The sequence below is a fragment of the Diachasma alloeum genome, unplaced genomic scaffold (assembly GCF_001412515.2).
Source record: "Diachasma alloeum isolate Michigan unplaced genomic scaffold, Dall2.0 Dall_scaffold_00285, whole genome shotgun sequence".
Taxonomy (NCBI): Eukaryota; Metazoa; Arthropoda; class Insecta; order Hymenoptera; family Braconidae; genus Diachasma; species Diachasma alloeum.
The window spans coordinates 39,838-56,843 of record NW_021680424.1 but is presented as its reverse complement, the minus strand read 5'-3'; the positions used below and the strand labels follow the sequence as shown (position 1 = coordinate 56,843).

The window sequence follows — 17,006 nt, the reverse complement described above, 5'->3', positions numbered from 1 at the left end:
GAATCGAATGGAATAGGTTTTAAGGCTCTATCTCTCATAGTTTCCGAGATAATCGCGAAAAACGAAAGTGCCAAAAAAAATTAATTTAATTCATCTTGTATAGGGTGTAGGAAGTGGAAAAACGCAATTCTGAGCCGTCCATCTGCCTATACGGAACCCAAATTTCCTCAGGAATCGAATGGAATAGGTTTTAAGGCTCTATCTCTCATAGTTTCCGAGATAATCGCGAAAAACGAAAGTGCCAAAAAAAATTAATTTAATTCATCTTGTATAGGGTGTAGGAAGTGGAAAAACGCAATTCTGAGCCGTCCATCTGCCTATACGGAACCCAAATTTCCTCAGGAATCGAATGGAATAGGTTTTAAGGCTCTATCTCTCATAGTTTCCGAGATAATCGCGAAAAACGAAAGTGCCAAAAAAAATTAATTTAATTCATCTTGTATAGGGTGTAGGAAGTGGAAAAACGCAATTCTGAGCCGTCCATCTGCCTATACGGAACCCAAATTTCCTCAGGAATCGAATGGAATAGGTTTTAAGGCTCTATCTCTCATAGTTTCCGAGATAATCGCGAAAAACGAAAGTGCAAAAAAAAAAAATTTAATTCATCTTGTGTAGGGTGTAGGAAGTAGAAAAATTGCGTTTTTCTACTTCCTACTTTCTACTTCCTAGGTGTAGGAAGTACAAAAATATTTCGATTATGAAATTGAGTGATTCTTACATTTCATATTGCGTGACTGTAGGAGAACGACTGCCTTCCATGGATTAATCGCCCTGTATTTTCCTGTACCTGCGATGAGCGCACCCCAGATGTCACTCTCCTCCATTTCCCACCGCCATCTTTGCCCCGACAGTTCTCCCAAAACCTCCAAAAACCCGATCATGCAGCTAATAATCCCCCAAAAGCCTCAAAACTGAAAGTAAAAAAATAAATCCACCGTAAAATCTCAAAATTTCCTCAAGCCTCGAGTGCATCCCCGGCGTTTCGCCCCTCCACACACCTGTCCTGTCTCCCAGTGCCTCGATACCTATCTAGGTGTTCCTTTCATCGCGCCTGAACACTCCGACAAAGCCCAGAGTAATCGCAACCCTGAGGAGCAAAGTGAGAGAAACAATTCCAAAACCAAAGTGACTGGAGACCCTGGGGCGTAGTGTTGGGAATTTATAATTGCTCGTACGTGTCTCGTGGATCCTCGATATGAATATCATAGTGACACGTTGGTGGACGACACTCGAGTGGTTGTGATGATAAAAATAGCTGTCAGGATCGAAAGGAGCAGCAGATGCCCCAGTGAAGGATTCAGCTGTTGAAGATTTTTTTCTATTTATGATTCACGATTTTTTGTGGTGATTAGGAGTGAATATGTGGCTCAGAGTGCTGACGAGCTGAGACAATCGATGGACGCGGCCATGTTCTCTGGTAGCAGAAATTTTCCCCATTAGTATTTATTATTTTTTTACGTTTTTTTACTGCTAGAGCGACCAGAAGTGCATTTTTGGGGGTTTTGCATTGTGAAAACGGGGGCTTGGTGAGGTGGTAAACAGCATAATGCCGGTATGCAACGTGAAGACGAAATGTCTGCCAGCAACATTTGCCTGGAGCCTTCTACTCATCACTACGACACTTTATTTCTATTATCCGTGAGTTTTTGTGGTATTTTTCGGGGGTTTGGCGGCGAAGGTGGTTGAGAGGTGATTTTGGGGAGGAAGGAGAGAAGATTAAATAGTAGCTACCACTGTAGCAGTGGATTTTTAGTTGTTTTGCAGAGACTTGATTTTTTGAGTGAATGCATTTGATAATCACTTTTGTGATTATGGGCGATGGCAGGAGCTAGAGAATTTTTCACGAAGACTTTTGTGAATTTTAGTTGCATTTGTAGACAGGGTTTTACTGACAATTTGGTTACGTTTTGTTGAATATTTTTCTAGTGGATATTGTGGTATTTAGAGATATTCACCTAGAATTTCCTTTGGATTTGTTTTTTTGGGGGAAGAAGAAGTGAATTATTATTTGATTCGCAAAGACTTGATTTGCATTTTATTTTTGGAGTAAATTTCATTTGACAATCACTTTTATAATTAGATTGGCGATGGGAGAAGCTAGAGGATTTTTCACTAAGACTTTTGTGAATTTTAGTTCGATTTATAGTCAAGGTTTTACTGACAATTTAGTTACATTTTGTTGAATGTTTTTCTAGTGGATATTGTGATATTTAAATGAAGAAGAAGAAGAAGTGAATTTTTGTACGTGGCAAAGACTTGATTTGGATTTGATTTTTTGAGTGAATTCGAAATTTTTAATTTTTTTCTTTGTCACCTTTTATTTTTCATTTGAAAAATAAACAAGGTATTTACAAAAAATTAGTCAGCTTCTTAAAATTCGTAGGCATTCGTCAAACCTTGATAGAAAAACGAATGAATTTATCTCCTTTCACCCACCAGTCATCCATTTACGACATTTACGAGGCATTCCTAATGTCCTTGGGATGTTTCCAGGTGCCAATACTACATATTCCAGTATCCATGGGTCCCAGCACTCCAGGGAGTCATTACCTTCCTCGTACTCACCAATTTTGGGCTCGCCACGTTTATGGATCCTGGTGTCATACCAAAAGGTACGAGGTATTTTTGGAAATTACCATCGTAGTGGGGTGACAGTCACTCCAGTGGCTAGCCAGCAAAATTTCCGGTTGAGAAGTCTCCACGGTTGCCCATAGTACCCCCTTAATTCATACCCTTCAACACTTCTAAATCCCTTCAATGTTCTGAGAAATTTATAGAGAAAAAAAGGTTCAGCAGGATTAAGTAGAGTAGAATCTCTCATGCATTCAGGATCGATTATATATCTAAAAATGAGTAATTAGTGCAAAAAAAATCATTGTTTATTGTTAAAATCATTTAAAATAGTTCAGGGCCTTTCATTTTTGAGTTTCAGAGGTTTTTTTTTCAAAGTTTTTCGCAAAATGTGTACAGGCAACAATCACGAATTAGCTTCTTGAAATTCGCCTCCCACACAGCTAATTTCCTTTTGTTTAATATAAAATTTACGTCATTCGTGTAAAATAGACAGAAAAATTATCCTTAAAATATTTTAAATATATTCTCGATTCTCTCAGAAACATTTTTCCAGCTATTTCACATGAATGGTCTAATTTTTTATTTAAAAAATAACGAAATTCGCTGTTTAGGAATTTAATTCCAATAAACTAATTCGTAATTATTATCGCACACATGTTTTCAAAATTCTTTCAACACTTTAAGCGTCTGCGGGGCAAACGACCAATAAACAATTAATTTTTCTGCACTATCTGTTTATTTTTAGATATTTATAATCGATCTTCATGTGAGAGAAAACTCATTCCAATTAAATTTTGTCGGAAATTTCCTCAACTTTCCAATAAAATAACTTTTCTGTCTAGAAATATCATTGAGATGCAGCTAAAAATGTGGAGATTGAATCGATTTTTATTACTTTTTCTTTCTTGAATTATTTTAGCACCTCCAGATGAAGACAGAGAAGATGAGTTTCGTGCTCCGCTCTTCAAGAACGTCGAAATCAATGGGATAACTGTTCGCATGAAGTGGTGTGTCACGTGCAAATTCTACAGGCCACCCAGATGCTCACACTGCAGCGCCTGTGACCATTGCATCGAGGTAAATAAAAAATCTGTTTAAAAAATATAATTCCTTCAGTTGTAAATCCCTTAATGACTTCATTAATTTTTTTCCTTTGGTGTACATCTCCGCATTTTATAACTCTCCATTTTGTTTTTTCACTCCACAGACAAACTAAGAAGATAATCTCCAAAAACTATTGAAATTCCTTTCTTAAAAATCCAAAAAATTGTCTTTCTCTCTCAAGATAATTTATTTTCCCAGCTGAAAAACGATGGAAAAATACATTTGCCTTAAAAAAAATCAACTGCTTGAATTTATTAAAAGAAATTATCTTCTCGTTTTAATTGCTTCATTAGCGATTCCTTGATGACTTCACTCATTTTAATCCTCACTTTGTTATACATTCATTCAATTTATGACTCGTCATTTCATTTTTATCCTCTACAGACCTTTGATCATCATTGCCCATGGGTCAACAACTGCGTGGGGAGGAGAAACTACAGATACTTTTTCTATTTCCTATTATCACTGAGCTGCCACATGCTCAGTATTTTTGGATTGTGTCTGTACTTCGTGCTACAGCACAAACAGAAACTGGGGGAGGTCGACACTACAGTGGCGTATCCTTCAAAATTATTCACAAGATAATTATTTCATTAATTTTTCAAAGAAACGATTGAAGAAGATTAATCAAGCTGATTTTTTCAGCTGAATAATTGTCGAATTATCGCTGTAAGGAGTGGATTTAGGAAAAATTGTCAGAGAACATTTTTTGTAGAAAATTTCATACGGTTCAAAAAAGGTTCTATGACTTTTCGTCGTACAATCGTTTATTTGGGAGATAGAGGGAAAATTGGAAGAGGTTTTTGAAGGATTATCATTCCTTAATTATGATCGAAACGACAGGATGGTGCTGATGGGAGTGGTTACCCTGCTGTTCTTCCCCATTTGTGGATTAACAGGTTTTCACGTGGTGCTTATATTTAGAGGTAGAACGACGAATGAACAGGTCACGGGTAAATTCAATGGCGGGTACAATCCATTCTCACGTGGGTGCGTTCGTAATTGCTGCTACACACACTTTGGACCACGATATCCTAGGTAATCAGTATTTTATTACCTCACTACCGATTTTTCACCTCTTAAACAGTGAGTTAATGTTAAAAAATGAATTTTTATAGTCAATTTTTGAAAATAAATCAGTTTTTCTTATGAACATCTCTAAATCTCATGGATATATTTAAAAAACTGATTTGTTTTGACGTAAAATTATGATTTTTTCGTCCCACAAGGAAATTAAATTGATTATTATTAGAAATTAATTATTAAATTAAATTTAATTATTTAATTTTGCTTTTTAAAGTTTAATGAAGCCTGAAAAGTACTTGGGAAAGCGTCGTGGAGCGTGTGCATCAGAGATGTCCCCAACAGACAGCGAGAACCAGGTAAAAACCTACATGGATAGCAGCAATGGTGTTAGAAATGCCAGTTCAAATGCTTACAATAAGGTAAGACGCTAGCCAAACTCAGACAAAAGTTAAATTAACTACTTTTTCTGTCTCTTTATTTTTCAATTTTTTTTTACTTTCTCACAAACTAACGATTTACAAAACTGGACATCAACGATACCAACGTGTTGAAAATAATTCCAGAAGAATTGCACAGGCAATTATCGTAGAGTAGGATGCTTTGTGTGCTCGACTGGCTGATGATGTTTAACAAGTAGTTGATATTTTTTCCCGTTCATAAGCACCAAAATGAAAAGATAATCCTAAAAAATAGTTGAATTTGTTTTAAAAAAATGGAAAAGTTATCTTCTCATTTCATTTCATTTTTTTCATAATTTTTTTTTACTTTATTTTTGGTTTTGTATGCAGATCACAACGACATCAAGCGACGATAGTACCTCCCTGAGTTGAAATATCCTAGATGAACCCCATTAACCAAATTGAATGAATGAAAAGCCCTCATTATCCCTCGCATAGATCACTGGTTAACAAAAAGTAAAAGAAATATTCTCATGCAGTTTTTCCCTTTGAACATTCCCGACGGCGATGAGAGATTGGGGAGTGATTAACTGGGGTTCTTTTGACAGTTGTCGCCCAGGAGGGACGGCTCGGACACTGACATGGAGCCAACGGCCTCGCAGTCGGCCGATTGCGAGCCGACTCCACCACTACAGAGACACGGATCAAAGAGCAATTTCTTCCTGCCACCGGTTGAGACCACTGACTCACCGAGACATCCATTACCACAGAATCATCATCCTATTCATTATCCCAGGGGTAGTCCACATCCAAGGCCGAGGTAATATTTCGCATTTTTTATTTGGAAAAAATTGATGGAGAATTCTTCGAATATCTTACGAAGGATGAGGTTGAGAGAAAAATCTCAAAAGATAATTTTTGGAAAGAATTTTATGGGCTACAAAAAAGGTCTTTGATGTTTTTTGATAAATCCAGTAGTTTTGGAGATTTTTGCAAAAAACAAACACGTGATTTTTCATTATTTCTGTGAATCTAATTTTCTTGATTGTTTAAGTATGTAATAATATTTTTTTAATAATATATTTTTGGCAGAGAATTTCATAAGCTAAAAAAAACTCGTGACATTTTTTGAAATACAAAATTAATGGAATTTGTAAACATTTGGGAAATAATTTCGTTAATTTAAATGATTTCGATAATTAATAATTTGATATTATAGGGGCATGAATGGTTCCCGAAGCCATACCCCCGACGTTCTCTCACCCGAGGGGGCAGGAGGATCGTGTGGACTTCAGAGAGGTCAGGGACAGGTTGGAGGTGGTGCTAGTCCAACGATGCAGCAACGGATAAAAGCTATAGGTGTACCAACACCACTTGCCATTTCCAGTAATATTCGCAGGTAAATAATTATAATCTTGCGATTCGATATTACCATGTCACTGGTTTTCAGCGTCGTTGAGAGGAAGGTCGAGGAGCAATTATCGATATGCACATCATTCTTTTTAGAGATACATATTTTTTTTAGTTCATTATCGGTGGCATGATTGGTAAATATACACCTGGAATTATTTTTCATCACTTCTTTCAGTTTAGTGGAATTTCACTGGTTTCTCCTTGAATTTTTGGGGCAAAATGGACTTGTCAGGGATGATTTTTGTGGAAAATTTGATTCTCCACAAAAATTTGTCGAGGGATTTCTCTCTAGAATGACTCATTATGGAGATAAATCCATTTTTCTTCAATTCCAAACTAAAAAATCGTCTTTGAGTACTCAAAGTCCTTTGAATTCCCTCAAACAAATTCACAGAATTATTGAAAATGAACAGAAAAATTCCATTGAACTAAAAAAAATGTCATTTTCATTTCATCAAGCGAAAAAAATCCATAATAACTACAATCATCGTCATAATTCACCTAAAAATATACCTAATGTACAAGCAGAGAGTGTGAAGTTCATAGCGACGTCACTAGTCTGCACGTAAAGATGAAATATATTTTTTTTATCATGAAAAAAGATGAATAAAATAAAAACAGAGTGGTATATCGATAAGTTTGTGTCCCACTGCAGGGGGTGGTAACTGACAAGGAGCTGCTCTCTGCCAACATGTTGCAACCAACTGCAGGTAAACACGAACTTCATCCTACGAAGGACCGTACCGTAGTGTTTTTTAAATAAAAATTCTGCTTTGTTGCATAAAATTTGAGAAAAAAAAATGTGAAAATTGAAGAGAAAAATCACTGTTACAGATATTTTATTCTAGGTTTTGCCAGTTTATTTTTGTTTCAGTTTATTTTCGTTGATTTACTTCGATAATTAGATGGCTAATGTTGGTTTTAATGAAAATGTTTTTTATAGGAATGACTATTTATTCAGTGAAATTAAGCGCGCTGGCTATCCTGTATATGTTGACGCCAATTTCTTTAGCCGTATTATGAACATTGTATGGCTATGAATTTTTGAAATGCTCAATTTATCGCATTTTTTTTTGTATATTTTGGTTGGTGTTTGTAGGTGAATTTATTCGTAGAGAATTTATTTGGGTTATTGTTATTTAAGTGCAACAAGTGCTTTTGTTCTTGGAGTTTTTGGGTCTGACAACAGTTCAATCAGTTTTGACGTTCAATTAATTTTATTATTGATTGAGGGGGGATTTTCTGCATTTTTTGGGATAACATTTTTTTTTAGGTGAAGAAAAAAATTGATGTTGAAGCAGGAATCGTGCGTTTATTGAGATTGATTCACTTTTTGCACATTTTGTGATTTCATATAAAATCAGCAAGATTAATTAGTATTTTTTCTGCATTTATTCATAAATTAAAAATTTTTTTGGATGAAAAAAAATGAGGAATCATAAGTGCATTCCGAATGGTAAAATTAAATGAGTCAATAACAATTTTTTACTGAATATCTTGGGATTAATAAGAGACAGATAAACTCATGCACAAAAATATTCACTATTTTATTACCAGTTCAGAACAATTTACGTCACTTACTAAATTTATCAATCGGTAATTATTTTACAAAATTCTATCACTATTTATTCAGTTCTCAATTTTCATCCCTCACTCATTATTTCCAGAAAACAATCCACCCTACCAATTAAAAATCACTGTTTTATCAAAAAAAGTTACACATTAAAAAATCATTCTACCCCTTATTTCCGCAACTTCGAATTTATCTCAATAACATATTCGCTACAAAGTCATCAGTACCATTTTCCGTTTCAAACGTTCTCTGAAGAATCTTCCCCGAACTTCCCGCCCACAGGAAACCAAAATATACAAAAAAAAAAAATTGCTGAATGTCTGCAGGTCTTCCTTCGCCAGCTGATAAACTGGTCCCTCTGTTTGCAGGTCAAACCCGGGCACCCCGACGCAGGTACGTCGGCCGGACTACATAGGCGTGACGGAGACCCCGACCTACTACGACGTGCAGCACCACAACAACCTGCCAGTGGGTCCAAACGGCTCAGGTGTGCCGGGCTACAGTCCCCAGCGTCGTTTTCTCTCCGAAAGTGAATTGATCCGCAGCAATGATCACCACTACGCTCGCACCAACAACACTGTTGACAACATTCGCGAGCTAGCAGGTTCACCACAACGAGGTGTCTACATGTGGAAGGATCACTCGCCCTCGGCATATCCGAGTGTCCAGGTGCCCCATCCCACTCTCACCTCGATGCAGAGACCACCACCGTACGAGTACTACTGCTCCAATCCCACCAGTCCCACTCAGCAGCCCTACAATCCTCCCAGGGCGGCTTATCATCCAGCCACACGGGGTGGAGTACCGGTTTTTCCCCCTCACCAGTCGCCACAGGTCAAACGCAAGACCATGGCAACACCCACCACACCGACCTCCAACGACGCCAGGCGCAGGCCCATGTCCTTCGTCAGGGCTCTCGAAATGACTGACTCCATGGAGAGGGTGGCTGTACCTGGCGGGGACAGCAGGAGCAACCAGAGACCGACTACTCCCACGCCCGACAGGGGCAGTGTCTACGATATGAACTATGAGATTTCGGTATAGCGGTCTAGGAGGTGGAGATATCCAGGCGGCGAGGTGGCTGTGTGAGAGGGCTTGGGACGTTTTTTGCTATTTTTGGCTCTTCCAGTTTTTTCGGGCTCTTGAGGGCCAGATGATGACCGGGTGGGGATTCGGGGGAGGTGAGAGGCGAATTATTTTTTTGATTTTTACTTTTTTTGACGTTTGGGTCTCGGGATCTAAGGGAGACAGAAAATTTAAGGGAATTTTGATATCAATGGTTAAATTTTTTTTTTCTATGATATCTCTGTAAATTTCTCAATATTCAAGCGAAAAAGAGAGTTTTTCAGAGAAAGTTTGAGAAGAGAATGATGAGGTGAAAAAAATTTCTTCTAAAAAATTTTGATATCTCAATTAGGTCCTGAAATATAATGGTAAGAAGAATTAAATCAATCAAGAATGCATCTTTACTGTACCATCTCAATATTTACCTCAACGTACCGACAAAATTACAAATTGAAAATTGATAAAATCAGAATCATAATGATTCCAATGATTGGCTAATTCTTCTTTTATTTTGTAATTTATGTCTCGTGATCTAAGGGAGACGGAAAATTTAAGAGAATTTTGATATCAACGGTTAAAATTTTTTTTTTCTGTTCATGACATCTTCATAAATATCTCAATATTCAAGCGACAAAGAGAGTTTTTCAGAGAAACTTTGAGAAGAAAATGATGGGGTGAAAAAAAAGTTTCTTCTCAAAAATTCGACATCTCGATTAGATCCTGAGATATAATAAAAACAGAAATTAAGCCAATCAATCATGCATCTTGGCTCTCCCACCTCAATATTTACCTCAACATCCCGACAAAATTATAAATTGAAAACTGATAAAATCATAACACAGGGACCTCTTTTTATCGCCCAGATTAATGACTATTGACAATTGTTGAGTATTGTCACGTCTGTAGTTAGCAATATTTTTAAATTTAGTTAATCGTTATAACGAGAACAACACATGCTACTGTGGCAGCCGAACAATTAATTAAAACCACTGTATGGTATTACGATGGTTATTAAGTTGATGAGAATGATGAAAAATGTCCAAATACCTTAATAGTAGACGATGAGAATGAGAGATATGTATCTACTAGCATCACCCGTTTTTTAGTACACGTTAAGGTCAGTTTAGATTTTTATATAGGGTCACGTGACTTGAGAGTACACGCTGCTTACATCGACGTATCTTTATTTTTTTTTCTGCAAAATTATTGTTTTTTGTGGTAACACGTCATTAACAAGAATTTTCGTTTCTCATTTTTCTATTTTTTTAATTATTTCTGTAATGAGTGCTTTTAGAGAAAAAAGTCATAAGATCTTTTTTGTAGAGGTAAAGATTTCCTACAAAAAATATTTTATGACATTTTCCCCTGGAACCACTCATTAGCGAGATAATTACACCTTTAATGAGATGCGAAAAATCAGCTGTTCTATTACGTTTTACCACTTCATTCCCAAATTAATCCGTTGCTTTATTTTTTTTTCTCGATATTATCTGAATATTCATAAAAATGAAACAACTGAAGTAATTTCACAATTCCATATTTAATCCCGTTGAATTATTGTTTCCGTTAATTACATTTTGTTCATTTTTACGAGATGAAACAATTTTTTTTTATTTATTATTTTTCTTATTTCAAAACACGCGAAAATGATGACTATGTGGGTGAATATTTAATCAAAGAGGAGGAACAAAACGAGTGGGAGAATTAAAAAACATTTGTGCGAGTGTGCGCGTGCGTGGGAAGGGGGGGAGAGAATATTGTCCATTTGAAAAAAAAACATAAGCAAATGTAAAAGAGTTACTTAATCAACTCGAGTCATTGTCAAGGCTAGGATTAACGGGGAAACGAATTTTTTGTGTATAAATAATTGTCAAATGTGTAGCAAACAAAATTTCTAATACATATTTAACGATATTGAAGCGTCAAATTGAGGTGGTGAAGGGTGAAATTATTATTTCTCATTGAATGTGTACAATTTAAAAAATATCTACAATTTTTCAGTCATGTTTGTGTTGTGAATAGACGTCGCGATGGGTTTGAAGAAGGTGATTGTTGTCGTCACATTTCTGAGATTATTTTTTTGTTATTCCACAGGTGCAATTGCACCCAATCGAATTTGAGAGAAATATTCAGCAAAAAGGATGTTTAAATGGTTTCAATTCACTACTTAATTATCGACTCCGAAAAGAACAATTTCAGAAAGAGAAATTGAGGAAAAGATGAGAAAAAATTAATTTCCCGTGCAATCCCCTTCTTCAGCCCCAATCAGTCAATGAAAACTATTATTTTTTTATCTACTGATGAGTGTGAAGAGTATGAGTGTAAGGTAAGTGCGTCTGTTAATCTAAAAATGCGAGATGAAACACTCCAATTATGTGAAAGTATAAAAAATGAAACAAAATACAGTGAATTTTTTCCCCTGTGAATGAACTTTTGTTAATAAAGTGACTAGATAACGTGAGAACAGTGAATGGAATGTAATATACGAATTCTACGGTTACAAGTCCACAAAGAGTTGAGTAATGCATAATTTTTCCTTTCCCTGAGTACTCTGGATTCATTGTAAAAAGGGAGCTCACAAAAATTGTACCAAATTTGTGTTCTGTATCACAAAAATAATGTCAATAAGGTAAAGAAATCATTAAACCCATTTTGAAAATAATGTTTTTGAGTTTACAATCATTTTATAGATTTATAATAACAATGTCGAGATTTCGCATGCGCGAAAAATGCGAAGCTCGACCAATTGTGAAAAAATGACGACGCGCGATATTCATTTTTATTCGTGGGAATCGAGCGGAGGGGGCAGACTTGTCCAAGCCTGTTCAAAACACCAAACACCAACTGTCTTTTAAGTTCCCTTTGTGCGTTCAAAGTAACTTCACGTCTTTTCACGTCTCTCTGTTTAAAAAGTTCGCGACAAACGACATTTATTCGGAAGGAAGAATCCGCGGCTTGAGGGGAATAATTAGTGAGTGGGGAGATGAAAAGGATCGAGGATTCTCACGTAATTGTAATTGATTCGGACAGCGACGACGAGTGCTCCTGGCGAGGAAGCAAACCCAACGGCTCGCGATCAGCTGATAGACCTGGAGAAACAGTGTGAGTTGATTTTTCTTCTTTTCTTAGGTTTTTTAGACATATTTTTTATGAAGCTTGGGGGAAACTTGAAGGACTTGTTGACGGAGTTTGGGGAATTGTCGTTGTAGTCGATTTTTCAACGTTTTTTCGGTTTTGCGTTTCAGAGTTGTCAGAAGTCAAAGAGGAAACAGAGTCGTGAGAATTTTGGACGGGGGGATTTTCGAGGTCGAGGATTCTGGTGAGTCTTTTGGATTTGTTTTCGCCCTCTCAATTTACGGTTTTTCATGATCTTTTTTAGCAAAAAAAATCAAGATTGATTTATATTTTTTAAAGTTCTTTTTGTGGAGTTTTTCTTCGAATGTTTTTCAAGGGCGAAAGAGTTTGTACATTACTTAAAAACATTTGTAAACCCCTAGATTCGCTTACGACAAATCTTCTGCTGTCGAATCTTTCGCTAGTCTGAGCTACACCCCTAGATTCGCTTACGACACCCGAATAATTTTCATTCAATTCCAGGCCCCGCGTCCCTCCTCAAACCGATGAGACCAGCAACGAGGAGCCAGTCCTCCTTCAGGGCTCCCCCGAATCCCCCCCAGGGTCTCCCCGAGCCCCCGAATGACTCCCTGAGCTCAGCAGACACCTCGACCCTCGGGATGTCAATGGACACGAAGGACCCAGAGACGTCCTCAGGAGTATCCTCCAGCTCCTGCTCCATCTCCCCCACTTCCTGGAGCAGAGGGCTGACCTACAGCTCTCGAGCCCCCACCCCAGAGCCTTCAGAGTTCCCCAGGAGACTTTCAAGAGCCTCACGAGCCCCAAAGCCATCAGGCCACGATTACCCAGACTCTGCGAATTCCCCCACGAGATACAGAACGAGATCATCAACTCGAACCTCAGCCCCTGGAGTCCTCACCCCCAAGAAGCCCCTGAACACCTCCAGCAGCACGACCCCTTCTCAGAAAAGGCCAAAGCCATGTTTAATCGTCTCCAGCTCCAGTGACGAGGAGAACAACCCCGAGAGGTCCTCAACCCATCGAAAAAGAAGAAGATTGATTGGTCCGACTGAGGACCCAGAGTTGCAGGACAATTCTGGTGAAGTCCCAGGTTCTCCAGACCCTCCAGGGATGCTGAATGACCCTGGACTCATCACCTCCATCAATTCCCCCTCAAAACCGTTCGTGATACCCTCAGGAGCTGTAGAAGCTTCAAAATCCTTCCAAAACGTTCTTAAATACTTGGAGAAGATCGAGGAGAGCTCAAAGCCTCAGGCTTCAAATTCCCTCGACCCAGAACCATCACGAGCTTCAGGTGCTGCTGGGAACGACGAGCCCCCAGAGTTCACAGACCTCGAGGACCTGGACGAGGACCTTCCTCTCGATACTGAACCCATGGAGGTGCTCCCAAGAACTTCAACACCATCAACGTCAATGCCAAAGCGTTCAACGTCAGACGAATTCGAAGCTCTCGAGATGTACGAGCCTGACGAGGACGTCGACGTGGGCTGGAAGACGGACGAGGACTTCTCTGACGGAGAGGTCCCAGCTCAGGTGAAGTACACTAAACCCAAGAAGAATGTGACAGCTCGTCCCGCCCCCAGGGCGAGGTCACCAGTTCCCTGGAGCTTCCAGAATAACTACTCCCCCCCTGTGAACATCAGGAACAGTTCTTTTCCTCAGAGCACCAGGAATTGTCCTCCCCCTCAGAATATCGAGAGCAATTTTCCCCCATTCCCTCAACCCTTCGTGGTTTACCCCTCGTCCCCTCCAAAGAGAGGGAGAAAAAACCAGAAGAAGAGCAATCGTTCTGGTCGTCGAGGAAGCTGGCGCTTCAGGAAGTTCAATAATAATCAATTGGCTTGGAAGTCCCCTCGGGGCCCTGAGGCCGACCCCTTGAACCCCCGAAGTGTCTTCGAGGCCCTTCAGAGGGCTTCAGGGCCCATCAACCTGCAGGACGTCAAGAGTCCCTACAATCAGCCTGACTGGAGCCTCTCCAACGACAATCAGAACCCCCCAGCCTTCGTCGACATGACCCAGGGCAACGATGACCCTCCAGGCCTCTTCAACAACCCCTTGACCCCTCGAGTGACGAGGATCGACAATCAGAGACCCCTCGCCATCAGGGAAGACCCGGAAGACCCTGACAGCTCTGACTCTGAGAACAGCGAGGCAGGGGCCCTCGTCCCTTACAAGACAAAACCAGAGTTCGATGAGGAGACAATGTTAAACTACCTCAGGTGCTACTTTCCCAAGTCGAAGGACAAGACGAGGTACGGTGAGAAGACCCAGCAAGAGGGTGTGCAGACTGTCGAAGCAATTCTGGAAATTTATAATCAGCTTCAGAAGAAGCCAGACGAGGAGGAGGGGACGTCGACTCCTAGGCGGATGCGAGTGGAACTCATGGAGCACCAGAGGAAGGCCCTCACCTGGATGCGTTGGAGGGAGACCTGCAAGCCAGCTGGGGGAATCCTGGCGGACGACATGGGCCTGGGGAAAACGATCACCACAATAGCCCTGATCATGAGGTCCCTGGAGGACGAGTGGAATCAGCCTGAGGGGATCGACGATCGTAATAACCCCGGGGGAACCCTGATTGTCTGCCCAGCTAATCTGATCCAGCAGTGGAAGCAGGAGATCCAGACCAGTGGCCACATCCCGGACGTCAACGTCTACCACAAGGAGAAGGAGAACAACATCCTGAGGCTGCGTGTCAACCAGATCGTCATCACGAGCTACGACACGTTGGCTAATAATCACAAGACCCACCAGCAGATCCTCTACAAGATTCACTGGAAGAGGGTCGTTCTGGACGAGGCCCACGTCATCAGGAACCCGAGGACCCTGAGGTCAGAGTGCGTAGCACTGCTGAAGACCCAGAAGCGCTGGGCCCTCACTGGAACTCCCATCCACAACCTCGTGAGGGACATTTTCCCAATCATGAGGTTCCTGCAGATGAGGCCCTTCGACAACTCCAAGCACTTCAACAGGTGGATTGCTAATAACGACGCAGCTGGCACAGCCAGGCTCCACTGCGTCATGGAGGCTGTAATGCTGAGGAGAATGAAGGAGGCTCTCGTTGCTGCTGGGCTGATGCCACAGTTGCCTATGAAGACCAAACGAGATGTGCCCATTGTGCTGGTGCCTGAGGAGAGGCTCGTCTACGACAGGGTGATGACGTACTCCAGGACTCTGTTCATTCAGTTCCTCCATCAGAGGACGGAGAAGGAGAGGAGAATGGCTCTGGGGCCTCACTACAGGCGAAACAATAACATCGCTTCGGTGGAGTTGACTGAGGCCCAGAAGAGGTTCTTGGAGCGTCGGGGGAATGTCTCTCGCCATCACATCTTGACGCTGATCCTCAGGCTGAGGCAGATCTGCTGTCATCCTTGCTTGATCAAGAGTATGCTGGAGCAGGAGGACTTTGAGGAGGCTGGGGTCGACAATCTTCCTGCTGGGGATCTGGAGGAGGCTAACAGGGAACTGATGAATGACCTCGTTGAGTTCGATGGGGGAGAGGAGATTGGGGTCGATGGGAGGGTTGTTGATCGCAGGATTTTGACTCTGGAGAATCCGGTTTTTAAGGGGGAGAATGTCTCCTCCAAGATGACTGCTGTTTTGGAGAGGGTGAGGGAGATTATTAATAATGGGGAGAAGGTCATCATTGTTTCTGATTGGGTGGGCTATCTCAATATCATTGGAGATCATCTGGACAATATTCCTGGGGCTTCCTATGAGTCGTACACTGGGGCCACTTCCTATGCTGAGAGGGACAGGATTGTTCACATGTTCAATAATACCGATGAGATCATGATTCTGCTGCTGTCGCTGAGGGCGGGGGGACAGGGCCTCAATCTTAAAGGGGCCAATCATGTGGTGCTTGTGGATGTTCACTGGAATCCTCAGTTGGAGGTGCAGGCTCAGGACAGGGTCTACAGGATTGGACAGACCAGGAATGTCTTCATTCATAAGTTCATCTGTCCGGATACCATTGAGGAGAGGATTCTTGATCTGCAGAATGACAAGCTTAAGATTGCTGAGGCTGTTCTTGCTGGGAGCAAGTATGAGGTCAGGAGGCTTGAGCTTGCTGAGATGTGCAGGCTGTTCAATGTTGGGGTGTGAGGGACCAACAAGGAGAACTTATCTATTCTTTAAATTTAATATTATAATTGTTCTTTTCAGAGAATGGCTGAGAGATTTATGGTTAGGATGTTTGGAGGTCATTTTGAAGTCTAAAACACTTTAAATGTTTTCGTTTCCTTGAAAATTGAGCAAAGGAGAATTTCGAAATCTGAAAAAACGTTGATTTTTTTTTTCGATGAGAATTGAATCGGAAATCGGACAATAATTCAATTCAGGCATTTTCCAAGTCTAAAAAAAACACTTCAAAATATTCTGTTGTCAGATAAAAATTAAAAAATGGATAGAAATTATTTTCTCGGATGAAATTCTGTAAGATGATCAATTTTATTTCAATCCATTATTATTTTTTTCTCAGTCTTCGTGGTTAGTCTAAACAACGTGAAATGTCTTGGTATTTATAAGTCCAAGTTTGAAGTATTGTTACATTGCCTCTAATTTTAGTGATCTCTACGTGTGCTGTGACATATGCCATAGAATAATGATCGTGAGAGACTTGAGGAAGGCGAAGTGTCGAAGGGACCTGATTACTAGTTGAGATTAAGAAAATATTCCATATTTTTACGTTCTTTGTATTTGTTGGGATACATATGTAATGAATGTATTCTTGTTCTCACTGATTAATAAATATTTGTATTG

The 17,006-nt window shown here is 40.0% G+C and overlaps 2 protein-coding genes across 2 annotated transcripts; both read left to right on the top strand.

Moving 5' to 3' along the window:
* Positions 1–843: 843 nt before the first annotated feature.
* Positions 844–11,815, top strand: LOC107038630 (palmitoyltransferase ZDHHC5). Its single transcript, XM_015257846.1, has 9 exons — positions 844–1,638; positions 2,494–2,612; positions 3,494–3,651; positions 4,063–4,235; positions 4,522–4,716; positions 4,979–5,123; positions 5,711–5,922; positions 6,322–6,501; positions 8,457–11,815. The coding sequence occupies exons 1-9, from the start codon at positions 1,547–1,549 to the stop codon at positions 9,130–9,132; spliced, it is 1,950 nt and encodes a 649-aa protein (XP_015113332.1). The 5' UTR covers positions 844–1,546; the 3' UTR covers positions 9,133–11,815.
* A 321-nt stretch (positions 11,816–12,136) lies between these two features.
* Positions 12,137–16,940, top strand: LOC107038520 (chromodomain-helicase-DNA-binding protein 7). Its single transcript, XM_015257667.1, has 4 exons — positions 12,137–12,255; positions 12,399–12,472; positions 12,751–14,206; positions 14,354–16,940. The coding sequence occupies exons 1-4, from the start codon at positions 12,137–12,139 to the stop codon at positions 16,347–16,349; spliced, it is 3,645 nt and encodes a 1,214-aa protein (XP_015113153.1). The 3' UTR covers positions 16,350–16,940.
* Positions 16,941–17,006: the final 66 nt, after the last annotated feature.

Bases quoted from the DNA above. Each gene is read 5' to 3' on its own strand.
- LOC107038630 (XM_015257846.1), top strand. From the start codon at position 1,547: ATGCCGGTATGCAACGTGAAGACGAAATGTCTGCCAGCAACATTTGCC. The intron at 5,124-5,710 runs GTAAGACGCTAG...TTCTTTTGACAG, and splicing joins GTTCAAATGCTTACAATAAG to TTGTCGCCCAGGAGGGACGG. The intron at 6,502-8,456 runs GTAAATAATTAT...CTCTGTTTGCAG, and splicing joins ATTTCCAGTAATATTCGCAG to GTCAAACCCGGGCACCCCGA.
- LOC107038520 (XM_015257667.1), top strand. From the start codon at position 12,137: ATGAAAAGGATCGAGGATTCTCACGTAATTGTAATTGATTCGGACAGC. The intron at 12,256-12,398 runs GTGAGTTGATTT...TTTGCGTTTCAG, and splicing joins GATAGACCTGGAGAAACAGT to AGTTGTCAGAAGTCAAAGAG. The intron at 12,473-12,750 runs GTGAGTCTTTTG...ATTCAATTCCAG, and splicing joins TTTCGAGGTCGAGGATTCTG to GCCCCGCGTCCCTCCTCAAA.